We start from the raw sequence: 27688 nt of genomic DNA, 5'->3' as shown, positions 1-27688 counted from the left end.
GTTTTCAGCTGTTATAGCTGTGAATCCATGCTGTGAGGACTGACGTTTAAGCCCCCTCTAGGACAAACACAATTTGGCTGTCAAATCAATGAGGAGAAAGAGAGAAAAGAAGAATGTGTTGCGGGGTAATGCACTGTATAGCTAGAAATGAAGGGATGAATAGTTGGGTTGGCTTCAGTTTTGGGAGATGTACTGGTATATATGTGTGTGTGTGTGTGTGTGTGTGTGTGTTTGCAGGAGTGGGGGATTGTATCTTTAACGGTTGATTGAACATATTCCACTTGTGTGGACAGCTCAAGAATATTGCTCATATTACTTCAGCATCACTTCTCCTAACTTGCTTTCTCTGTCCCCTATTTCTCTCTTAGTATGTCCCTAAATCTTTCGTGCGTGTGTGTGTGTTTCCCTCCCAGCTGGTGATTGGTGTGAATCAGTTGCTCTAAAAGGCTTGTAATTGATTCTGCTGTAATTGGTCAATGACAGGAGATGCTTTGGCAGAAATGGAGCATAAACACGCCTTAGACACAATTTGCAGGATCAATGGGAGGCAGCTTGCTTGGGTGTGAGTGAGAGAGCTGGGGAGGGGGGGGGGGGGCAAAGGAGAGTGGGAGGAGGAGGAGAGAGGGAAGTAAATTGGGAAGTAGGGAGGGTCTCTCCATCTCTCACTGCAGCACAGTGGCTTCTAACTATCGCCACCGTGTCTGATTGAGGCACGAAGGCTGAGAAAGCTCAGTGGATCAAAGACTTTTCAAACAGCTTTCTCCCTCTCTTTCTGTTCCTATTTTTTTTTAACTGTCACACTGTGGTTTTGTTGAGGTGCAGACTCATTGGCACCGCCGGAGAGTTTTGAAACAATAAAAGGAGAAATAAACCTTAATGACATACTGATAACAGAGTCCTTAATAAAAAAACAAATAGTGTATGATTTTCCTGCTATGACGTTGTTTGCCATTTTGTTAAGGTTTTACTGTTTTTTTTCCTTTCCAGTGTTGAAATGCAGTGCTCCTATGTTTCAAAATTTGGTGGGGGTGTGTTTGTGGTCATGGTCTTCACTGGATAATGGGTATCTGAGTAGGAAAAATTATGTCCTCAAGTTGATGCTCCAGATCCAGATTTCACTGATTCATTGCAACACAATATGATAAAGTACACTAGCATAATTCGGTAGCATAGGACAAAAACCATAAAACAGGAATCTGATTATTTCAGTTGCCAATAGCGGTTTACTGTGGCTCTAGGTTTCTTGTCATTGGTAACACGTTAAAGGGAAAATTACTGTAGAAATGCAGCTGTGATTATAGCATACAGCTTATACCGTATATTTTGTTTGTGTCTCTGCAGGGATATGAAGTGCGGAAGATAACAGCCATTGACCAGGATCTCGGCCGACCAAGAGGCATCGGCTACACCATCATCTCAGGTCTGAGTCACATAATCAATCTGACATCCCCAGCACAGAGAGGGGAATCGATCACTTCTTATCATAATCCCACAGCAATAATAGACAAGTCTCATCAAGCACAACAGTCAATAACAGCAGAGAGCAGTACCTCAGAATTGAAGAAAAGGCTTGTCCGTAAGCAGTTAATAATCACTGTTGGGTGCCGTTGTGCAGAAATCAGCCTTCATTTAGCGTTATCATTCACAAGTTGGCTTGTGCCATAAAAACAGGATTATGGTTAGTCAGAGTGACACATTTTACATCAGCAGAAGAAGGTGATCTCATGGATTTCTGTTGTTGCCTACTTGTGTTGTTTCGATTGTTTTATTAGATTTGTCACACACGCGGTCTGAGTAAAATGCCCTGAGATAAAGTGTCAGTGCAAATGACCGCCATATTGGACCTCCTCCTAAAATCCATAACTTGTGTTGGTGTTACCTGATCATTTTAATTTAAAGAAGGAGAGAGGAAGCTACAGTTTGCACAGTGCTGATAAGGCTGTAGAAGTGATCCTGCTTTAATACTCCTGTACTGAGTTTTCTCACCTCTGCCAAGGATGGGATGTTTGTGCTTGCCAGTTACTTTGTCTGTCTGTCTGCCAGGAGGATATCTCAAAAATTCATGAACAGATTTCCATGAAACTTGGTGGACAGAGTTACCTTGGGGCAAGGAGCTCTGAGTTAGATTGGTGTTGATTCATATCTAGGATTGTCGCTACTAGACAGGTATCTTGTTATTTAGCCATATCTATGTAATTACATGAAAATACAGAACTGATTCCAAATGCCTTTGGTAAGTTTGCAGGATGAAGAAATCTTTTTAATGAATTTAAATTATGTTTTGGGGAATAACAGCAGGTGTAAAAAGTGTTGGTGGAGGTATGTTTTATGCATAGTTGTTTGTCCCTGCTGGACCTTAATGTTTACACACAACCACACTGATTTACTCTAGACGTTTGAGTAATGTGACTTGATGAAGGTTTCGCGTGTTTGCTTAATGACACTTTAGTGATTCCTCATTAACTTCTCCCTCTGAGATGCTCCCAGGTCTGGGAATTTGAACTGAAATTCTTCAAGTACACTCCACTGCACTGACCATGGCCACTATTTTAGCACCTAATTTGCAGTCCTGTGGAACTTTTGTGGAGTTTGTGTTGATCTTACATGAATAGATGAATGCAGCTAAGTGAAGTGAGTAACACTATAATGGGGCGAAGCAACATAATCAAAAAGAGACAAATTGCCGATGTAAAAGGACACACTGAGTTTACATGCACTCTGGGGTTGTGAGCTACTGCTCAAAAAATAAATAAGGGAACCCTTATTAAATCATAGGTCAAATTTCAATGAACATAATAGTTCAAAGTTCAAAGACTTTACTGTACATTGTATAATTTGTTGAGATCACAATGACTTAACAACAGCTGATGGAAACCAAAATCAATATCCGACTGAGGGCTGGATTGAAAACCAAAGTAAAGTGAAATCACAGGCTGATCCAACTTGCGTGACTTTCATCACGGCAACTCATAATGTACCTGTAGTGTGTATGGCCCCCACGTGCCTGTATGCACTCATGACAACGTCTGGGCATGCTCCTGATGAGACCGCAGACAGCGTCCTGGGGGTTCTCCTCCCAGTCCCGGATCAGGGCATTGGTGGGATCCCACCAGACGACCTCATGCCACCCTCATGGAGTCTGTTTCTGACAGTTTTCTCAGAAACTTGCACACCAGTAGCCTGCTCAAGGTCATTTTGTAGGGCTCTGACATTGCTCCTTATGTTCCTGAGTTGCTGGGTTGATGCCCTTCTACGTCCCTGTCCAGCTCTCATTGTGTAAGGGCTGATCTCCTGGTATCTTATCCATGCTCTTGAGCCTGTGCTGGGAGACACAGAAAACCTTCTTTCACCAGCACATGTGTATGTGCCATCCTAGAGGAGCTGGACTACCTGTACAACTTGAATGGGCTGCAGGGCTCGCCTCATGCTACCAGTAGTGACAATGACACCAGCAAAATGCAAATCTTAAGAACAATCAGTCAGGAAGGATAAAGAGAGAGCAATTGTCTTTGGCTACGTACTGCAAAACCATTCCTTTTTTGGGGATTGTCTTGCTCCAGTGCACCTGTTGTCACTTTCATTTGCACCAAAACACTGATTCCCAATCGCTTCCTAACTGAACAGATTGATATCCCTGAAGATTAGTTGACTTGACAGTGATGATTAAGTGTTCCCTAATTTTTTAAATGTTTGATTAAGTCAATACTCAGATTAATGCAATTGTCATGTTTACACCATAACCAGGTTACTCACAATAAGTTTGTAATGGCAATTTGTATGACAATCAATCTTCTACATTACTCCTGCTGCAGCATCTATGTAGCACCATCTGATATCTTTTTGTGCTATAGTTGAGCACACAAAGGTCAGAAGGAAGTGTAGTAGCAACTTCTTTCGCCACTATCGCAGGACATAAAGTTTCTGACTTGTGCTTTCCAAAGAGGGCAAGACTGTACAATCCAGCGAGGCAAGGAGGCAGATGTAAGAAGAAAAATATCTGACGTTATTTGACACAAAAAAAAGGACTAAAGTTACAAAATAAACGTCTCCAGCAGAGTCCTAAATCCTATGTGTTCTGTCAAACGTACTTACACACAGGTAACTTCTAAATTTCCAATTGCTATGATGCGACAGTCAGAAAACTGTTGCTCCATGTCTTGCTTGGCTGCCTCTTTCTTTACCGCAGCACGTGCCAATAGGTGCTCTCACCTCATTTTTACTACACTTAGCTGCACTTTACGGCACTTGAATATCTCTGACTTAACAGGACAAACTAATGGAGCACAACTACACATGTTAATTTGCTAAATATACAGTAATGACATCTGTCTGAGACAAACATAAAATACTACCAAATGAAACATGTAAAGGAAAATTAATATAACTGATGAACATGAAATAATCCAAAAGATTGACCACGTTTTCTTAATGGCTCTAACAGGAAGTAAATCCTTAAATTTTCTGTCTTTTTTTTTGTGGTGCTTATATTTTATCTTTATGACTACCACACATCCTTCTTGTTGTTAACCTGACTGTAAACTTCCATCAATAATTTGGAAAATTATTTTATTTAATCTGGGCATTTGCAGAGTTTAGTGTGGGCATTAAAGCCTCTGAACCTCTGAACGTGACCTTAGCATATTTATTATTATAGTATTATAGGTAAAAAAAAGTAAGATGCAGCCCTCTTTTTACCTTACCACTCTTAGTAAACTCTATATTCCTATTAAGATAAAACACACAAACACTTTTGACTCCGTGGTCCATGCGCTGATGTAATACAGCTTTAATACCCCCGTAGGCTGTTTATTTTCACCACAATCAACGTTTTGATCCTGAAGGACGAACAATCCCTATAAGATCATTCAGGTCTGCAACATAGATCTGTTGGGAAAATAAACACCAGTTGGTAGGATTACAGTCGTGAGTGGACTGTATCCTTTAAACTCTGCATGCCCCCTACCGAGACAGAATGGTCAGAATGGAAAGACACCGGTGCCTCCTGAAATTGCCAGCTGGCTGATAAGGGCTGGCCCTGCTTGATAAGCCTGGCACACCATGGGAATTTTGGGTGACGAAGATATTCATTGTTCTGCCATCTGCTGAGTCACTGCCTGACCTCACAGCTGAACGAAGAAACATGACCCCATGTGCAAGTGCACGCATGTGAGCACGTGCGCAGTCATGTAATATTTGTGTGTGTTTTTGTGCATGTGTGCACAGTCCACAACCCAGAACACTTCTGCACGGAACTCACCGCAAACACTCTGCTCCCATTCAGCGCACACACCTACTCAGTCTTACTTACCGTCTGCCGCCACATGTTGTATTGTTGTGTGTGTTGTGTTTGCTGCAAAGTTGAAGGGCTGAGTTAAGCTCTAGAGGAGAAGAGCATTAAAAAGACATTAATTAGGTGGTGCGATGTATTCCCAGTCGTTGCAAAATCAAGAGTTATAGCACCGCACTAAGCCCTTATGGAGATCGAGCCTGTGGGCTTGATAAAATCATTATAAGTTTGATAGATAATGGAAGTTGAAGGGTGATGCAGTGCCAGGAGATAAAGGTGGGAGGGTAAGGTTGTCAGATGATACATTTTCTAAGCGCGTGCACGTGTGTGTGTGTGTTTTGTGTGCTTGTCCATGTGTACTAACCCATATGTCTCTATCCACACTCACGTGCCCTGCTGCAGTCAGATAAGTGTGAGGGCGTGCTTGTTTTTAGACTTAAGTGTGACTCTGCACAACGCCTCCCTTGCCTTCTCGCTTCTCACCCCGAGTGTCCTCAGAGAGTGCGGCTCACTCCTGCGGGACTCGTCTCATTAGTTCAGTAATTAAGATAAACGAGGTTTTAATTGCAGCTGTGATTTATGCTAATGATTGTGGGACTGGAGATGAGGATTTCCTCTCCCTCCTCCAATCAGAGGGCAGATCTGGGATTTGATGTGTACAAGAGATAGCATCACTGCAGCGCAGTTGCAATGTTGCAGTTGTTATTGTTTGTTATGATGGTGGAGAGGGTGGGGCAGTTCTGATCTGTAAATCCCTGGTCCACAGGGTATGATGTATCCGTTATTGGACCTCTCACCTGCTGGTCTCATCATATATCAAAAGATCTAACCATAGCCGACTACTGATCAGAGCTTTCTGGAGCCTTTTTGCTACTCAAAATTGTATTTTCTGACCTAAAATGCTCCAACAATAACAAATACTCCCACCGTTCACAATGAAAATAAGGATTTTATTACATGTCCATAGTGGTTCTTGCTTGACAAAAACGTGCACTGGAGTGGTGATATGACCTAATTCATCATTGTAGATGCTGTTATAATTGCTTCTTATATTTTCTTTTTTTAAATGTGAAACAGTGACATCCAAATGTGCATTTAATACTTAATGATGTGGAACCCTGCATGTCTCAATTGTGATTTAACATAAAATAATCAAAGCCTGAAGACCAGCTTAAAAGCAACATTAACCATGCGATGTGTGTTTGTAAAACTATATAAACAACCAAGATACAAAAGTTGTAGGTGCTTCAGTTCTAATCCTCCAGTAATTATGTTGCCTTGTGCCTCGTGTATGCCTTAGATTGCTGCACTGAAATTAAATCATGGATCTGAGACATTTTTGTGATTAATGGATTTGTAATTTCTGCAAGCCTTTTTTATTTGAGAAAGCTGTGCCGAGTCACTGACAAATCATTATTGATCAGACAGAAGTTATGGAGGTGTTCTGGGAATAATCACTATTACCTAGCTCTCTCCTGGAACTGCGAATGGTCAGCCAAATATTTAATACGTGATAAAATCCAAATCCACTTCCCCTGATCTGAAACTCTCCCCTAAAATGACTCCACATTTTCTGTGTAACAAAAACGGGATCTTCCCATTGTCATTATTACATTTTCTGAGTCAGTCTAATTTGGCCAAGTCCTGTTTAAAAAAAAAAAAAGATGATTATAATAATAATTGGCACATTAGGAAAATGCAGGGAGGATAGCAGAAGAATTCACCAGGTCCCTGTTTCAGAAAGCGGGTTTAGAGAAACTCTGAGTTTCTTAAGCCAGATATGAGAGAAACTCTCATCATCCTTCTGAGCTTGAAGGAGCTGTGTAGGGCTCTCAGTTTCATTTCCTCATTCATACAGTCACTATCAAAGCACATAACGCAATTACTTTTAACGGAATTATTTACTTCTTCATGATCAATCTGTCATCACTGAGGGACAGAGACAGCGATCTCTGGACATCGTGGATTCAGCTCTAAATAAAATCGATCTTTATAACTCTGTGGACATTATGACAGCGGTCAGGTTGTCAATGAGTTCTCCTGCACTGAAACATTTACCGTAGGCATTTCATGTTGGAATATTTATTTGTTTATTAAATATATATATATATATATAACCAAGCCATATATAGTATACAAATAAATGAAACATTTTAAATTTAGGGTGAGTTATCACCAACTATGTGTTATTTGTTTGATACATATTTTCATATTCTCAGTTTTCACCACCGGCATTTTGTCCCCATTAGGTTACAGCTGAATAAATATATTTAAAATTTGAATTTCCCATTTCATCCCAGAGTTTCCCATGTCAGGGTTAGTCAGCTCAGAGTTCTGTGTTACAGTCAAAGTTTGTAAAACCAACTTTCTGAAACAGGCCCCAGGTCTTCAGGTATCTATTTTGAGAAGCAACCATTTGTTCAAGGAATCAAATATTTGTTTTCTCAGTCTTGTTTCACCGCTTGCTATCATGCTGTCACTGTCAGGAATGACCTTTTCCCGTAACTGTTCTGTCTTACACCAGCTGGATTTCCATTTTGACCCCAGTTGTTACATGTTTTTGGGTTTATAAACAATCTAACTCACTAAAGTTATTAGCTCAACTGAGGTTTAAAACACTGTAAGTAATAGGGTTGGGTATTGTTTCAAATTTTAGGATACCAGGACAAAACCAGTGCCCTTAAAGTAATACCGATATCAATAGAGTACTTCATTCAATACCTTGCATAAAATGCCACCTGTTATACCTATACTATATAGTAGCTGTTTGGTAGCCTGTTATTATTCTTATTGTTGTTATGGACAAGTAAGGTTATCTATTTTATGTGTTGCTTGTTTCAAATAACTGTTACATGAAAGTATGAAATTGTATCTGATCACTCCTCATCCTAATTAGTTCATCCTCACTGGTATTTTATATGGGGAAAGACTACAGCTTGGGAGTTTTCTTATATTTGAATGAGAGATGAGGAGTGAAATAGTTTAGTGACCAAATGACTTGTGGGAAACAAATTACAGTTTTGTTTGTTTTTTTGATACATGTGTTGAAAGTAAACAACGGAAAATTATTTTGTTAACTCTCGATCAATAAACTGAATTGAAAGATCTCGGCGAGTGCTTTTTCCTTTCACAAGTATAAAATGAGAAAGGAGTCTGTTTAAGTTACTTAACTACAAAGAGAGGCTGCACGTCCAGCCGATCAAACCAACTACACCCGAAGCAGCTGCAGCTGCAGCCGGAGGCTCCGTTGAGTAAAATCAGCTGATCGCTGCTGCGGCACAAATGCCTTTAATTGATGTGATGGAACACCGCAATCGATCAGTGACAAGTGATGTGAATAGCAAATAAAAAATGCACAGAGAAGTTTTAAATGATAACAGAAGATGAAACCAAAGGAAAGCCAAGCTTGTGGTGATGAACTTGAAACAGTGACGAACATGCCTGAGACCGCAGCGGCTGTGAAAATCATACATGGACTCTGTGTGTGCAGTCCTTTTTTATACAGTTTATGGTGTAGGCACAAAAGGGAAAAAAGGCGTGCCCTTCTCTTTCTTTCGGCATGTTGCTTGCATGTTTGGTTGTAATTGGTTACAAAAAGTATCGATTAAAGTACTGGTTTGACTGGAGACTTTCGCTTCTACTTGACACTGGGCTGTTTCGTTCGATACCATAAAGGTATTGAGTAGCGACACCCACCCCTGGTAAGTAATCATGTCGATGTGCATACAGATATGTCAAACCAGTGAATGTATACAAGTGAAAGCTTAATTCATATAATCAGCCGTCTAATACTGGCTTTGTTTTCCTTGATTTCACTTACATAAGTTAGTGCAGGTGTGTGCTGAAGCCCGAATAGTATATAGACCCTTAGTGGTTTTTCTGACAAAACCAATTTCAGCAATGAGCTTTTATTCACATGTGCTGTGTAGTACACCTTTGCTTTTGACCAACAGTGGTAGCAACAAACGACAGCCATTATCCACTCAAACCCACCCCCGAGAACGACCATGGCAGGAGCACAGACAGTCTCACTGACACCAACGACCTGAGGGACTGGCACAATAGGAACACTACACGTGCTCATTTGAGGATGTCTGGATGCATGCATACATAGAGCTTGTCTATCTGTGATTCCTATTGCAGAGAGTTAAAGGCATAAAAGTCTTGTCTAAGAGTATTGCTACCAGTTTGTATAGGAGTTAAGCCCTCGTGTAAAGTTTGTGTAGCCTCTCCACTGTGCTGTAATGATAGTGTAAGAACAAGGAGAATAAAAGTCAGTCTGGCATCTCACAGAATGAAAGGACATCCCCCAAGCCTTTCATATCAGCCTGTTGTTTATCTGTATGTGCTTGTTTCTATCTCTTTTGTCACACGCAAGCACAACTAATCCCATCTTAAGCCCTTTCCCATCTCTAACCTTTTCTTTCCTTTTGGACGATTCTTCCTTTCTCATTGCCTCGTCTCCATGTTGGGAAACTGCAGCAAAGAAATTGTCACTGTGCCAGCCAACTCCTAGTTCAGCTTCTCTTGCCTGGCCTCATTGGATTTTAATTTATAGCAACCCATGCAGAATAATTGTCGTAATTGATAAAGATGATAACTCAATATTTCTATTTACAGAAAAAATCTACAATGTTTTGAAGTTTGTCAGAGGCTGCGGAGTGAGTCCATATATTGTACACAGCCACAGGCATTCACTGACTTTCATGGCCTTTCTCTCGGGCAGCATGTGAACACTCTGTCTGCCCCTGCCACAGGAGTGAGACAGACAACCCCGTCCAGTGCAATGGGTCTCAAGAAGACAACTAGCCTTGTCTTCCAGCCTTCTTCAAGCATACAGGTCAGATGGGTATGGCCACGCCATTTCCCGCCTGGGCAGACTGATAAGTAGTAAAGGCGATTATTTCCCCTCGTCTGCCTTTCCACACATATCTTTATCCTTCAGTACTGCTACACCCTGATGCTCTGATTCCATGCTACCTAACTCGTATCAGCAGGGATGCTGTAATATGGACAAGGCTAATACCTGTTATTCTTTGGGGAGCTCTTATTGCGACTGCCGCGTCGCTGGGATTTCTCCAGGTTTTCAATTAGACGCTCTGGGGCTCTCCGCAACCCGTTACTCTGTAATCTCTTAGAGAAGGCAGATAGTCTGCGGGACACTGATCACAACACAATCCAAAGTCTAGTCAAGTCTAGTAGAGCTTAGCAGTTGTGTTCACAATGAAGTTCAGACCTCACTGGCCTATGATATCGGTTTCACACACTAGGTATTTGTAGTATTTGATTTCTTCTGTCTTCTCTTCATTCTTTTAATTTAATCCCAACTAATAAAGGTTTCTTCAGTCAGCGTCCCGGTACATGCACTTAACAATTCATGTCAGATTAAATATAAATAAATAAAAAATGACACCAAATCAGACAGCATATATGTTAAAAAGAAAACGAGCAACAATGAAGACAATAAGAAAAGATTATATTACATTAACAACGTTCAATAGGAATCCTCCGTTCTCTCCTTGATCTCATATGTTGGTTGTTGTCCTCTCAAAGCACATATTTTGTGCTTACATCATTACAACATTACATCCTTAACATATATTTCAGCTTTATCTTCTGGTGTTACTGTGCTTTCTGACCAAAAGCGAAGTGCGCGTTCGGGGCAGTGAGTTTGCATACAAAGTCAATGCAAAGACGCATAGAGCTGCGATTTCCTGTCGGGTGGTGTGAAGCGACGCAAAGGCCTTCGCGTGAGTTAAAAATTTGATTATAAAAAAGCAAATTTTCGCGGGTTCTAAGCGCCTTCTTGCATTGTGTGTGAACACTTGCAGCGAATGTACTCACGCGAGGAAAGCGTCGCGAGTATTAAATTCGCGTTTGGTCTGAAAGTACCATTAGTGGTTCTCCTTTATTTTCATTTCATTTACAGGGTACAGGGGATGCTGCTAGTTTGGAGAAATGTTATCCTAAACTACCTCTGAACAAGCACATTTCCAGATGTCAAACCCAGTTTCCTTTGCTGCTGTCTTCAAGACAGCTGTTATTTTGTACAGAGTGTGCAGAAATATATTTTGTATCGTCTAGCAAACTGCAAGAAAATATCACATATCATCATCAAGTACTGTAGTCTACTCTGTGAGACACAGACAAAAAATTCTCACACTTACCTTACATACACACAGACACACAAAGTGAAGAGATTACACTACTGCCAGCACAATGTCTTAAAAAGAGAAAACGTGACATCTTGAGCTGATAGATTAAAGCCAGCAATCAATAGCTCTGAGTCTGATTATTTTCCATGAGACCTGAAGAATGTGGATCAATATTTTTGTCTGTGACCAGGTTGACAATCCGTTTAGCTTTTACAACAGAGGAAGCGGGTCCTCGGTAGTTCACCTGGTAGAGTGTGCATTTCCTCTCTCTTTCTTTCCCCTTTCCTGTCCTCCTTCAGCTCTCCCTTTCTAATAAAGGCAAAAAAACAAACAAACAAAAGAATAATCTTTAAGAACAGATAAAACAGAGGGAGCACTCAGGAATCTGTAGTACAGTTCATTCAATAATACAATATAATAAGTGGACCATTATTCAGGATATGAAGTGGCATCTTTGTAGCCTAAACCCTTAAAATCATTTCACTGCGCATCATTACAGAGACCCAGATTTGGTCACAGGTAGCGGTACCTCAGGCTTGGTCAAGTGTGGGAATGTTTCCCAGTCACAGACAACTCCTATTGGTTCATTAGTGCTTGGAGGGAGAGTAGGAGCCTCCCACACCTTTTCACACCAATTATGCCCAGTTTGTGTGAGGTGGAGTCACAGATGAAGAGCATTGCCCATCCTACAGGAATGTAAACAGAATGTAAGTGATTAAAACACATTTTTTAAACTGTATCCACATCCTCTCTGACATTTTCAGTCATGCTCCATAGTATCAAAGACTAGATTTATGGAAATGTGCACCCCGATGGCCACAGTCACCATTGGAATAAAACATACTTGCTTTGCACAATGTCGCACTGTTCCACGCAGTGACACCCAATGCTGGTATTTGAAAAAGCAGCCATAATTTGTCTCTAGGTGGAGGTAGCCATGAAAGTGACCCTTCTCCATTCCGAGATCAAGAGTGTAGGTCGTTCTGATCAACGGGAACTTCTCTCGATGTAGCATGAGGAGTTGCTGGTCAAAGCTGAGGCACTGAGACATCCTCAACAGTAGCTCAACCGCACATGTCATACCGGTGGCAAAAGAAAGACATGTTTTAATCTGCCTTGTATTGTCTTAGAATATTTGTCCTTGAACCTATTTTGAAGAAAAACTTTTGATGAAACTAGTTCATTGAGTATTCATGAAATGCAGCTTGTCTGCCAATGGCAAGGCACCCACAGGGCCATTACCACTCCTCATCACACACACACACACACACACACAGAAACACATACATATGCACTGGTAGCTGTCATGCACTGACTGGTGTGTGTCAATGCACAGAATGTGCACAGCCAAGCCGGTGTATGTCAGAAGCTGTTCATTTAGATTTAGAAGCGAGTGTGTAGTTTGAAGACAATAACTAAAACCTCATCATCAACATGATTTGCCTGTAGGCGTAATCCTTAAAAGTGACACTAATTTGTGTACATTTAGCAAAGTACACAAAATCTTAGCCCCAAGACTCGGAGCACTGGCTGCATGCCATATCACATTACTAGAATGTTCCAGCGCCCCCATGGTGTTGTCACAAACTAGAGAAAACAGTTGTCACTGGCTTAGTCATGGCGATTACACTTGGAGAACTCCTGCTTTGGCTGTCCTCAAAAGATCATTGCTCAGAGAAAGTCATTGTCATCCACTTGTCGCACATCCGATTGAACTCATCAGATCAAATGCCTTATTTCTACTGTTCTCTTGGACAATCCCCACATCATAACTACACATGTATGTTTTCCACTTTTGCAACTCAATACATTCTCACTCAGTCTGATTTCGAGCCTCTCTATTTTCCCCTCTCTGTCTCTGCACTCACTCATTTGTAATTGGAGGAGAGGATTTCAATGAGGAAACTGTTCTCAGTAAATGAGCCTTCACTTCATTGTTCATCATGACACAACAATTTAAGTGTGTTAGTCAACAGATAATATAAAAATCACACCCGTGTTTTTCTTTGTGCTTTGGTAATGCTGAGATTATTCAAAGCGTCAAACTATTTGGATTACCTTTATCTTGTAATTGTAGGACTAGCTATTAAAGTTATTGCGTACGTACTAAATTTGCACCGCAAAGAAATAATGGTTGTTTTTGTGAGTCTGTGCATGTTTGTGGGCACTTATTTAGGTGTGCATGTGTGGGTGCATTTGAGTGCGTACTCTACACACTAGACAAAATCATGGCATGGTTTCTCATTTTCCAGTCCAGTACTGTCGGTAATGTGAGAGCATGGCTAATGCCTCAGAGTCTCACATCATAGAATTAAACTCTGCCAGTTAGCGCCACACGCGCTTTGACACACACACACATCTTCATAAGAATTCCGAACTGAAATACCTACACATTAACACACACTTGAAACTCATAAACACAGCGCCTAAATATGAATATCAGATTTTGAAAAGCAAAGTGTGCATTTATTTGTGCTGTATTTGAGCGTGTGCTTATCTGTGTGCAGTAATTTTCACCCCCTGGGGGTCTAATCACAGTGCCCTAGCAGATCACTGGAGAACACTTTCTATCAGCAATTAGAATATGATTATATTTTCCTCTCAGTGGGACCTGTGAGTCACTCTGTATAATTTCAGTCTGTTTCTCTGGTCAAGCTCGACACACAGCGGAGATGAGGTGGAAAGCTGTTCTGTGGAACCTGAAGCAGAGAGTCAAAGCCTCTTTACCAGATGCATACAGAGAGTAGAACCAACAGTCTGCTGTTACTGTGCACAGTGTACTTTACAGCACTGTCTTTGCAGGTGTGTGTGTTTTTGTGTGTTTGTGTATAAACACCACTCATTGCTTGGCCAGGTGAGTGCCCAGTCGTCCGGGTAAGGAGCGGCTGTTGGAGTAGATTGGCAGGCTAGTCAGGCCACTGAAGCTGATAAACTAATTTGGAGGCACGATGCCCACACTGAGTGGGTCATGTTACCCCCCACCACAATCAACTGATGTTTTCAACATCAACCTCATGTCTGCTCCTCCCATCCTCGCAAAAAAAAAGAAATGTTCCAATGAATGTTGTGTCAGCTTATATTCACTGATGTGTAACTGTGAGACTGTCCTCCCACAAAAAATGCAAACAGCGGTGTATTCAGCAAGTGGCCAAAAATGACATCTCCTGTATCCAGTAGGAAGTAACTCCTGTACATCGGCAACAGAGGAGAAAGTAGTGTGACATGGTGCGCCACAAAGTAAACAAAACATGAGACTAAAGAAGTAATTTTAACCCAAACCTTTCCTTTACCCTAACCAATTTCTTGTGCCTAAACCTTAACTCAAAAATGAAACGAGACACTGACATTCAAACAGTGACAATTTCGGAAGGCACAATTGAACAATGTCGTCCTGACCCATCGTTCTGTCTTAGGTTTAATGTATGGTTTTAATAGAAATTCTTATGGAACGTTAACATATGTATAGTATGTTGTTAATGCAGGCGTCACACTGCATTCGTATTTACACTTTCCTCCAGTTCCACAATTAAATAGATCATAAGCTGGATATAATCAGCAGTGGTTTTTGTCCCTTCTACCTCCCTCCCTTTTCTCCACCTTTTGGCCTCAATCCAGGCTAATTACCCAAAGGGCTTTGCTCTCTCTGCTGGCCTGCCTCCTCTCTTCTATGCCCACTCTGTGTGCTTTGTTCTGCAGCTTCCCTCCTCTCCAATCCAGGCTAGGTACAGAGCAATAATAGAGCAGCGAGTGGGGAGTCGGGAACACAGGCATGGGTTAATCTGTTGACCCTAGCCGTTGTGCACTGTAGACTTACCATCTGACCATGTTTCTCTGGAGTCTAGACCTCAGCTATTACTATAAACTATCTGAAAGAGAGTGACTCTTAATCCCACAAAGTGCAGCTCAAGGTTCATAGTGTGTCCTGCTTACAAAAAAGCAATGTGAAAATACAGGCCTGTTGGATTTGGTTTTTACACCTGGTCACATGCACTAATAACTGACTACATGCAGGAAAGTAAACTTTTCATGTACAGTCAACATTGTCCCATATTGTGAAAGGAAAGTGGATGTGTGCGTTTAAAACACTTTCTGCAAAGAAAAGAAAATCACTAATTCTGACTCCTATCTCAAAAGGTGCATGCACTTTATATTCACATTAGAAGTACAATTGTTGCTGTATATTGTACACAGAGAGAAGCAAAATGTTTTTTTGGTCAGTAACAAAAAGCTCATTGGTTAATGTTATGAGCCTGACAAGCCTGTAAATGAGATAAACAGAGTAGTTCTCAGAGAAATGTTAGCTTTGCACGGGAAGCTCGCCACTCATTTCAGTCCAGGAGGTTGTGCTTTATTTTTGTCGAGCATTTGCTCTGTTGTGTAGTATGCTAAATTAAAAAAAAAAACGTCAGTACATCACTAAACTGCACACATCAGATGGTCTGTAATTGATGAGAGTGAACCTATACCAAAACGGTCATGGTCAAAACAGCATCCAAAGCCACAAAATGATAAAAAGAATAACTAAAAATAGCTTTGTGTCACATCTTGACTAACAAACGTGCACTGTTTTCCTAATGAATTTCAAGACTTTGGTTCTACTGCTTGTAGTGTGGGCAACAGCGTACAATATCAATGTGCTCCACTGTGTCCATTTTGGCAATGATATTTTAGGCATTTTATGATAGTATATATATATATGTGTGTGTGTGTGTGTATATATGTATATATATATATATTATAATCTACATTAAAAATGTTAAATTAACACACTTTCCTTATGAACTAGCTGTGCACCGCATGACTGACAGGATGGCTGCGCACTTCTCCACCATCAGCCATTATTGTGCACAAGTTTTGACCGAACAGGTTGAGACCATGCCCCGCCAACATGAACTCAGTTGTATTGTACTGTATTAGACTCTGTATTGACTGCTGCTTATTTGTTTAGTATTGTTGGCTTTTTGATGCATCCTCCAATTAGTACAGCGCTACATATGATAATATGCTTGTTACTGTGTGTTGGCGGACAGCAGTGCTTAAAATAACACTTTAATATTATAACTACCATGAAGGTCAGAATTGCCATCTCTCCTTGAGCAATATTTAATATATAAATAGTCTTTGATGGCATTTGGCAGGCTATTGAAACTTAAACTTTGTTACAATATTGCAGACATCCGGGGCAAGTAGTGGACTGCTGGGTGTGTGTTTGTGCGTTTGTGTGTGTGTGAGACAGGAAAATGTTGAATCACGTAATAAGCAATGATCCGTTAGTTAGTATATTAGAGACCCCCACGAAGCTCAGATTATAACTCAAACCCTGCTCAGAATACTGTATAAGACCTTGTCTTTTCTCTACAGACAAAACATTGTCTTGTATGTATGAACATGTAAGGACAGCATATTGCAATAAACTCCATAGACAACTTGCTCTTTGTAAATTCATCTTCAAAGTGCCACCACAATATTACTGGAATCTTCTCTTCAGGCAATGCTCCAATGTATTTACATTTTTATTTATTTTAAAAACACAAAACACATCCCCGTCTCTGGTCTGATTCAGCCACATTCTCGGTTAAGACAAATTGCACAGTAAAAAGAAAAACACGTTACATAGCATTTTGAGAAGGCTTCTGTTTCATTTTCCCAGAGGTCATGTATACCTAAACAGTTCTGTCAGCCTACACTCTTGTATGGATCAGCTTACACTTGTACCTTGGTACCTTTATACAACATTTTTGACCATGACCATGTTTTTGACACAGCCCATGTCACAGCGTGTCGGGGAACATGATCTGTATTCCTTCTCTACACTTGAAAACTGATAACCTGGTATTTGTGCTGTACTGTATATATACACTGTATATATGGATGACATATCTGCTACTTTTGTATAGACCGGGAATGATTTCACAGAGCATGTTTGCTCTCTTTTTCAACCAAAGATTATTCTGTTAAACAAACATACATGTGGCAGCACAGAGGAGTTGCTGTCTGCTGGTGAGAGTGGTCTGTATCAACAACGTATAAGTGAATTTGCTCCAGGTGGATTTGAATGAGTTCTCTCATACAGCTCTGTTTCTTCCGGTGTTCTTTCCGCTGAGCAGATTGCTCTGATATCATTCACATGTATCAACTGCCACTATCTATAGATGGCATCGGGGCACTGAATGCTACTGAAATTCAGGTGGGGGGGGGGGGCAGCGGCAAGTAGGCCATTAACAACGGAGAGGTGAAGAAGATTCTGGGTATTTTCGTTTGTTGTCTCCATCTGCTGGGTGTAATTAGCACGCAACACCCCACAACTACAAGATGCCAGAGCTAGAGTGAGAGTGTCAAAGAAGAGTGCAAGAGAGGTGAGAAAGTTAACAAGAAGGACGGTAATTTTAAAAGGAAGAGAGGGAATAAGAAAATATGAGAATAGGACTCAAGTGGGTTTTACTAATTGAAGTGAATAGAGAACACCAGGCCCTATTGAACTTGTTAATGAGAACAGTGCAGTGTTCATAATTTGAAATGCCCCTCTTTGAAGGAGTGCATTGACTATAACAAAGTTAATGCAATTCATTAGCCCACGTAAAGAGATGTAGTTCAGGTCTTGAGAATTTGAGGTTGGATTGTTTTCTCAGCAGAAGCATAGCTTATTCAATTAAATAAGCATACTTTATGTTCAATATTGAAAGTAATAATAAATTAGAATCAAGTCATCTCATCCAGTTGATCCCATTTCAAATGGATATCTGTGCACATGCTCACATGCTAATTATACATCTAGGCACCTATCCTCTAGCTTTACCAAGCCAATGTTGTGGGCTTTACAGTGATTGCACAGATGTTGCAAAGCACATATGGACAACTCAGCATATTGTTGTGCAAATGTTTCATAATGTGACTGACGCTTGTCATTAAATGAGGTCAATAAGGTTACTTAAATCAGATATTGTATTTTACAATTGAAAGAAAATCCTGAAAACAAGGAATTAAATTTGCAAAACATTATAAAGAATTACAAGATTTGATTAATATCTAATGATATGATTAAACATCTTGTCAAAGGAGGTTTCCGTATTTTTAAAACCAATTTTTAAAAGATTGACATCTATCATGGTTTACATCCATATTTGATTGCTAGCAGTTTTCTTCTTCACCGTCTTTAGTGCCACATTGGTACACTTATTTGTGCTTTACAACTGTAAATCAGCAGAATAGTGTGAAACCATCTGCAGAAATGCGTATCTGTGTACACACACAGGATTCATTCGTAAAAACATTGCCCCATAGCACGACTAGTGGTCACCCACAGGTACCTTTACGTTACGAGCTGATGTGCATGTAGATCTTGGGATTTTTGTCATGCTCTCATCAGAACTACTGACAGCGTCATCATGACATGTTAAACTGTAATTGATATACGTTGCAACTTCAATTCAGTGAATGTGAAGTGACACTAACTCTGGTATACATCCAGTAAAGAAGTGAAGAGGAAGGGAAAGCTGATGAAAAAATAGAAGCAATGGAAGGAGGGCAAACAGTGACAGATGAAGCAAAAGGATGCAGGAAAGGCAGCATGTGAACATGTTGGAGGTGGTGGGTCAGCCTAAGGCAGGTACAGGAGACAAGACAGCACAGCAAAAGCCATATCCATATTGCATGAAATAGAGACGTGCTCATAGCTCATCCTCTGCCTTCCCTTCCAGAGGCCCCGCACTGCATCTCAGGGGTTATGTTGAATTATCCACAACGTCAGTTTCGTTTGTCCCTCTGACTTTCTTATCTCTGTCTCTCTCCCTCCATCCATCCATCCAGGGAACACCAACAGCGTTTTTGCCCTGGACTACATCAGTGGGTCCCTGACAGTGAATGGCCAGCTGGACAGAGAAAACCCACTCTACTCAGCAGGATTCACTCTCACCGTCAAGGTGAGCTGCTGAATGGGAGGTGGTTGTAGGGTGGAGGGACTGTCGCAGCCTAGAGAAGGGATCAAAAGTCTGTTTCGACATGGATCAAGGGAGAGCTTTTGTATGATAGTGTATTAAATCAATGCAGTGTCTGGGTCTGATATAGCTTCAAAAGAACTGTTAAAGGCAGTACTTCACCCTGGCTGCTGTTCTATACATTAAATAAAAACACACACTATAATAAAATTATAAAAATAAAGATTTCAAGGTCAATACTTCGCTTAAAACTGACTAACTAAAACTAAACACAAGATCCTGCAGTACCATATGTGTTTATAGATGCAGTATCAATATGCCCCTTCACAAAAGTACCTTTATTGTCAATGAAGCCATTTGTTTGTGATTCTATAATAATGTCCCCTTCAGAGGCTCTTGTTAAGTGAACTGCCAGTACCCAGGGAGGACAGGAGGAGCGGAGGAGGACAAGATAAAGGAACAGGATTTAGAGTCCTCAATGCTAAGGGGCTCCTTTGTTCCTCCCTCTTTCTTTTTTCGTCTATTTGAAGCAGGTGCTGCCTCTGAATCCCTCTGTCTCTCCACTGAGCCTAAAATCTATCTCACTTGGCTTTTTAGAACGTCAGTCCTGCCCTCTCACTCCACCCACGGCCGTCCCACCTTGTCCACTCCACCACTTCTTCTCTTCCACTATTGTACACCAAGTGGTTCCCACAGGGTGTGCGAGGTTGCGCGAAATGGATTTCCTAGTGCCAAATTAAAGGATTTGCCATTAAAGACCTGTTTTTTTCCATGTAACTGCAATGTTACATTTTGGATTTTGATGCCATGTGAAGTCAAATCGTTCGAACCTGTTCAGCACAATAAATGGCCTTTAAGAGCACCTAATGGCCTCACTAGCAATGTATTTGTATGAGAGACCATTGAGATACAACTGGCTCGAAGGTTTAACACAAAAAAAGATACAGGCTTACATATTCCAGCCTCAGTCTATCTCTTTAATTGAAATCAATAATTACATTGGATAAAAGTTGAATGTGAAAGTGCTGAAAATGAAAAAATGTTGCCCAAAAATATATTTATAAGATATGGATTTTTTCCCTCTATATTTTCTCTCCCTTTCTCTGCTTGTGCTTTCTTAGGTGGTGCTTCTATTGATTGCGGTGTGCCATAGTAATACAACTAATTTCTCAACTTCAGAAAGCTTAGATAGTGCTGAGCGTGTGGAGGTGGAGGTCAAATGATTCAGTGGCGTTGGGACGAGAGGGGCTAAACTACTTTGATTACCAAGAGACCAGCATGTTGTTCCTGCCTCTTCTCTTATTGCTTGTGACACTCCTCCATCAATAAAAGACCACAGACTGCCTATTCCCATCTTTCTCTCCTATTTTTTTATTTATTTCAGTGGCCTCACATCTTCAATACTCAGGCAGCTAGAAACAGAAAGAGTGTGTAATTCTATCGTCTCAATGGGACTCCTTTCTCCAAAATCTCATTGTGTGGATGTGTTTGTGTGAATGTACATGTGCTGGCCCTCTCTTGGCCTCACTTTGAGCCTATTTCTATGATTGCTTTGAGTTCCATCGTCCACCTTTTTGATCCAATAAGTGAACAGCTGTAAATACCTGGCTGAGATTGCGTGCTGACTGCCATCATCCAAAATGACATTTTCAGTGCAATCAAATGCATCTCTCTCTCTCTCTCTCTCTCTCGCTCTCTCTCTCTCTCTCTCTCTCTGTCTCTCTCTTTCTCTCTCTCTCTCTGATTGACACTTCCCTCTGTTGCTCTCTATAAGGCCACAGAGTTGAAAGATGATCGCAGTCCATCAGAAGCAACAGTCAGGACCGCCTTTACTATCCTGCTAATTGACAAGAATGACAACGCCCCAATGTTCAACAGTTCTGAGTATCGGGTCCGCATCACCGAACTGGCCCAGGTGGGCTTTGCCCTTCCCCTCTTTATCCAGGTCGAAGACAAGGACGAGGTGAGTGGAAGACCCTGATGGCTGGCACAGTCACAACATTCTTGACATTAGGCTGATACTCTGATACAGATGAGGTTGCAGTGACACCATGCTGCCTCTGTATCTTACAATTGTTACTAATGTTGTCCCAAACATATTTTAATGGTATCGGATAAAATAATGCACTTTTTTTTTGTACTTCTCCAGTACTCCAGAAAAGTGGTAGTCTTCTCTCTAGCTGATCGCTTGACGTGAATTGCAGGAGTCACATTGTTAATCTTTCATTTCTATTATATCAATAATTTAAAATTATAAAAGTAATAGTTTTGAACCAGGATCATCTGTTCATGGTCACGTATCTTGTGAAAAATATGTGTCTGATTAAGTAGGCTACAGATGTTTCAATTTGTCAAATCCATATTTAATTAACATACGTACAAGTATCGGACTCAGGACAGGGCCAAGAAAACTGTTCGTACAAACTAAGTTATTATTAATATTAATGACCAACCTGGCACTTGTAAGGAGGTAAGTGGCTGTGACACAAGGCATCAATAAAGGATTCATTAGTAAAAGCAGTTTCATTTGCAAGACATTTTTCACGCTTGATTTGATTGGATAAGATCTTACTACAAAGGAAGGTAGGACATCTACATGTGAGTGAAGTGTATTTTGTGTTTTTATTTCTAGGTTTACATCTATCTTGTTTATACATGCAGCAGCCAGAAAGAACATCAGCCACTCAATGAAACTACTTGCATGGCAGCTGTGTACGTGTGTGTGTGTGTGTGTGTGTGTGTGGTCTGTCAGCAGCAGTGTACAACAGCACGCATTAGTGTGCTTTAGTGTGTCCGCCCCTTCCCATTAGCTGTATATCTATCAACCTAGCGTGGTGACACACGCTCAGACACCAGCACACACACACAGAACACTTTTCCACTTTGCTCTGCTACTCTGTCTCTCTCTCCCGCTTTCACATCTGCACATGCTCGCTCACACCAGCCATTGGACTCGACTACAATTTAATTTGCTCTGGAAGAGATGGGATAGAGCATCAAATTATACCTAACGAGGAAAATCAATCACCTAGGGTGCAGATAAGCCGAAAGCTAGTCAGCTCTGATTGATTCAGGCACAGCAGCCGCCAGGGTGGAATTTGACAGATAACTGCAAGTCAAGTGGATAGAGAAAAAGGTGGAGAGTAAAGAGAGACAGACGTACAGGAGAGGAGAGGAGAGGAGGAACTCTTAGAAAAACAGTTGAACAGAAAGTAGCCTGCATTGGAGCAAAACCAGAAGTCTGAATAATTGGTGAAGCAGAAAGAAACAGAGCGAACAGCAGGCAGGAGAGAAAGAAAGTGCTTGAAAGAGAGATAGCAGGAGTATTTAGCAGCAAGTCTGTTTATTCATTTCAAGGATGGTGTGTTGCAATGGCGAGGCAGAGAGGGGAGTACCGTGAGTGCATTGCTGTACGCAGGTGGGTTGACGGCCCAGACACCTGGCATGTGATAAGAGGTCCCTCTAAAGGTTACTACCCTACATTTTACCACTACCAAAAGTGGCACTCAATCTGGGAGAGGTACCCAGCCGCTTAGCATTTCAGTATCGCTAAGCTAAGATTGCTTACCGAAAATGGGGGAATAGCTATGTTAATTCCGAGATGGTTTGAACCAGATTCACCACAGATGCTCCATTAGCATCTCCAGCTCACTGCTAATTTGTTGTCATATAACAAACCAAATCTCAAAGCAGCAGGATTTTTCACAAAAATGGTAAATACGGTTGTGTTCTCAAGTTGTGTGCTGGAGACAAACAAATTGCAAGCACTCTACCGGTCTTGCATTGTGACCCTGCCGCCATAGCTACATCCATCCCAAGGAGTAAAAATCTATGAGATGTTTTTTTTTCTGGCAGTTTTGTACTGCTGTTTTGATCGTTTAAACCTCCATGCCACTGTCGATACACACACTCATTCACACTCTGCTACACCTGTGCTGTAATCTCACTTTTTCCAACTGTGAGGGATTATAGGCTGACGTTTCATTTCTTAGACTATGACACAAGTGGTAGTTACCGCTCTCTCTGTCTGTCACTGCCTTCATGTCCTCTTCTGCTCGGTTAGCATCTATAAAACTTTTGCTGCTGGGACTTGTCACTAAACTTTGTGGCAATCGCGTCTGGCAGGATGCTTTTATTGGGGGCTTCTAAAGGCAGAAGCAAATGGACGGGCAATTACATTTATGGGCAGTTTGAGGTGACATCCCTGCATATTGGATGGTCTTTTAAATAGGAGTCATCAGCCACAATGTTTCTCCCAGAGATGAAAACAAAAACAAGGGGCTATTTCAACCGCCAGCATAATGCCAATCGACCCCCACACCCGTCTTCCTCTGTCTGCCACAATAGCTACATGATTGGTCACCCTGCAGCTTTATATATCAAGGCAGGAGGGATCTAGAGATGGTTTCTCAGATCAAGGCAGCCACAGGCTTCTCAGGGCTGGGATGTCATTTTGACCCTGACTGGGTTGATATTTACCCACAATGCCTTTGCACTTCAGGATTTATCAGAGATAGATATGGTACACATTTTAGAGGTTATTCAGAATTTTTATATAACCACTAATCAAATTATGTTAACATCACCATACGGACCTACCCAGTAATACAGCACATATTATTTCTAAATCAGGCCCCATGCTCATATAATCTCACATTGTCTTGGCAACATACAGTATAGTGAGCTAGAAACCAAACCCAGACACGTGTATCTGTACTGAGGTAGATAGTCACGGTTGTCATGAGAGATCACATCTTCTCTGTTTCTCTCATAAAACACACACCATGATGATTAAAGCACATGGTTTCAACCTACTTCACTGTCTGGGTAATCATCCCAGTCGGACACACTATATACAGCTCTGTGGGCAATGCACGGGGATTAACTCCATGTTGCACTCAAATGGTCAATTTACATAATGTAAAATAGTACAGTGCGGGCTTTCTGTAGTGAAGATGAGCAGATGGTTATGAACTATGATTTTATTCTTATCTTTTTTGCAGTCTAACTTTCTCACACATTTTGATAGTTTTGCTTACTGGCTTACCTATTCCTGTGTAGCTCAAGATCTCCAGGTTAAATGTGGTCTTTGAAACAGTTTGAGGGTTAGCAATCCCCACTTCTTATTGCTGCGTAAAAAATCCTAAAGAGCAGACTCTTTAAAAAGTGTTAAACGCAGTTCATAATGTCCATAATAATGATAATAGAACTAAAAATCAGCTGGTGAGTGTGTCATAAGTGGCAGAGTGCACACTTAGATGTGGACCCAAACGCAGACAACAGGCGAGGAAGCTGCAGTTCAAAAATATTTAACACAAAAACTAAACATAAGAGGCTTACTTGGAAGCACTAGGCAAAGTCCAACACTGAGGTAATCCAACAAGGCAAAAGAATCCAGAGCACGGGCAGAGTAATTCAAAGAACTAGGAAGAGAACAGGCAGGAACACTCAACATAGACAAAGAGGACGCAACACAGACAGAACTGAACTGAGGACTATTTGGTGAGTTCACTCATTTTATTAAAACAACACTTTCGGACACTACTCCAATCATTATTTCGGTGCCGTTAATTACGTCATTGCCGTCAATCAGTTGGTCAGTGCAATACATTATGGTATATAGGGCTTAGTTAGTGACCATTGGTTGTACACTACTTTTCAAAATGCATTCTGTGATACATTGACTGGACTATATAGGGTATAATAATTATCACTATACATTCGGACAGCACTACAAAATGGTGAATCACAATATAGTCCTCTATATAGTGAGTAGTGGGTGATTTTGGACACAGCCACAGTGAAACAGGGCAGAGTGAAGCAGGAAGGCGAGACAGACCATAAAACCAAAACAGAACAGAACAGAATAAAGAATAAACCAAAATAACCAAAAACACATTCCCTGGTTTGCTTTGTTGGCCTCAGATCTGTGCTCCCCCGTTTCTCTGTCAGCCAGTTGTTGGACTCCTCTGGAGACTGAAGTATAAAGGTAGTTGTCAGGATGTCCAGTGTGCGTGTGGGGCACAGCTGTGCTCTGGTTTGTTCTGGGCTTGTGCCTGGTGTTCTCGGCCATGACGGGTGTGTGGGTAGGTGGTGACAACAGCCTGCTGATATTGATGACTGCGTGGCGTTTTTGGTTGTTCGTTCCGTGGCAGTGAGGAGCCAGGCAGGGGGGAACACTGGTCTCTGTTGTGTACGTGGCCGGTCCTGGGGCCGCTCTTCCATGGGTTCTGCCTTTTTGCGTTCCGACGGCATTGTGTGGTCGATTGGCATTTGGAGGGTCGGTAGTTTTGGCATTTGTTGGTCGGGTCAGGGTGCGTCTGGGAGTCAATTTTTTTTTTCTCCCACCCTTATTGGCTACTGGGGCTCTTGCCTGCCTGTTGCTGAAGTCGAGTCGGTGTGGTGCGGTGCGGTGCGGTGCGGTGCGGTTGTGGCGTTCCGCTTTCACTAAGAACTACATTCTATAACATACACAAATTCACCCACACATACACACAGTCTCACATAACACACACACAAACAAATTTAGGTTGTCCCTGGTAGAATTATTCCTGATGCTTTTCTTTCAGTTACTTATTTAAATTAATTGTTATTATTCCAGCTCTCATGGCTGTGCTGTGTTGTTTATTTATTTTGCTTGACTGTTTCTCATTTTCATTTCTCTCTCAGTTGTCTTTCTATGTCAGCTGTTTAGCTGGTTGTCTCTTTGTTTTAGTTTTTTGTTTGTTTGTTTGTTGTTTGTTTTTCTCCACCCCACCCCCCATTCCCATTCTCTTGCAGGTGTTGTCCTTTCTCTGTCTGTATGTGTGGTGTTTGTGTCCCCCATCCCCATGTCTGTCCCCCCGCCCGGCCTGGTGACAAATAAATAATAAAACAGACAAAGGAGTATATTAATACTTTCTTGTTAAACTAAAATTTGTCTGGTACAATATGGTATCCAGATCCTCATATTTTATACCAGGCTGCTGGGCAGGAGAGGTTAAAAATAACAAATAAAAACTCATACTTAAAAGGAGTGAATGGAGCTTTTGTGGCTTCCCTGCTGAAGCTGCTTGTGAAGCCTCTCACTCAGCATCGGTATGGAGAACATTTATTATCAACCGCATTTTGTTTCAACAAAACAAAAAAACATGTATGACTCGTGTAGATACTGTTCGGGAAAATCTAAAATTGAGTCATTCAGGTATTTACCTAGTACAGTTATCTGGACTGTTAGCATTACAAAAGTATTAATGTTTAGTATATCCTTAACAATTCACAATTTTATAGCAAAGACTTGAAACCTAAATACATACATGTTAAACCATGTTAAAATATATTATAATATAATATATTATTATACACTGAACAAAATTATAATGGCAACATTTTTGTTTTTGCCCCCATTCATCATGAGCTGAAGACTTTCTGTATGTACAAAAAAGGCCTATTTCTCTCAAATATTGTTCACAAATCTGTCAAAATATGTGTTAGTGAGCACTTTTCCTTTTGCTGGGATAATCCATCCACCTCACAGGTGTGGCTGATCAGACAGGGTATTGCACAGGTGTGACTTAAGCTGGCCACACACAGCACAATGCCACAGATGTCGCAAGTTTTGAGGGAGCGTGCAATTGGCATGCTGACTGCAGGAATGTCCACCAGAGCTATTGCCCGTGAACTGAATGTTCATTTCTTTACCATAAGCCGTCTTCAAAGGCGTTTCAGAGAATTTGACAGTACGTCCAACCGGCGCACGTGTAGACTACGTGTAACCACACTAGCCCAGGACCTCCACATTCAGCATTTTCACCTCCAAGATCATCTGAGACCAGCCACCCGGACAGCTGCTGCACTAATCGGTTTGCATAACCAAAGAATTTATGCACAAACTGTCAGAAACGTCTCGGGAAGCTCATCTGCATGCTCGTCGTCCTCATCGGGGTCTCGACCTGACTGCAACTTCGCACAGCCATTGAAAAGGAGTGGACCACAACCAACAACCTGATCAACTCTATGTGAAGGAGATGTGTTGCACTGTGTGAGGCAAATGGTGGTCACTCCAGATACTGACTGGTTTCCGGACCCCCCCCCCAATACAGTGAAACTGCACATTTTCGAGTGGCCTTTTTTTGTGGCCACACCTGTGCAATACTCATGCTGTCTGATCAGCATCTTGATATGCCACACCTGTGAGGTGGATGGATTATCTTGGCAAAGGAGAAGTGCTCACTAACACAGATTTTAACAGATTTGTGAATAATATTTGAGAGAAATAGGCCTTTTGTGAACATAGAGAAAGTCTTAGATCTTTGAGTTCAGCTCATGATGAA

General features: G+C 41.3%; 1 protein-coding gene across 1 annotated transcript in view; it reads left to right on the top strand.

Annotated features, from left to right (window-relative positions):
- LOC119917695 (cadherin-23-like) overlaps positions 1-27688 on the top strand; it is a 150537-nt gene that overhangs the window by 68238 nt on the left and 54611 nt on the right. Inside the window, exons 9-11 of the mRNA XM_038738109.1 lie at positions 1342-1420; positions 19249-19361; positions 21151-21339. Coding sequence (XP_038594037.1) covers positions 1342-1420; positions 19249-19361; positions 21151-21339 — 381 coding nt within the window. The remainder of the gene's footprint in view (positions 1-1341; positions 1421-19248; positions 19362-21150; positions 21340-27688) is intronic.

This window comes from Micropterus salmoides, unplaced genomic scaffold (assembly GCF_014851395.1).
Source record: "Micropterus salmoides isolate LMB-PRFRI ecotype aquatic unplaced genomic scaffold, ASM1485139v1 Ms_hic_scaffold_22, whole genome shotgun sequence".
NCBI classification, from domain to species: domain Eukaryota; kingdom Metazoa; phylum Chordata; class Actinopteri; order Centrarchiformes; family Centrarchidae; genus Micropterus; species Micropterus salmoides.
Note: the sequence above shows the minus strand (reverse complement) of the source record. Positions and strands in the feature narration are given on the sequence as shown.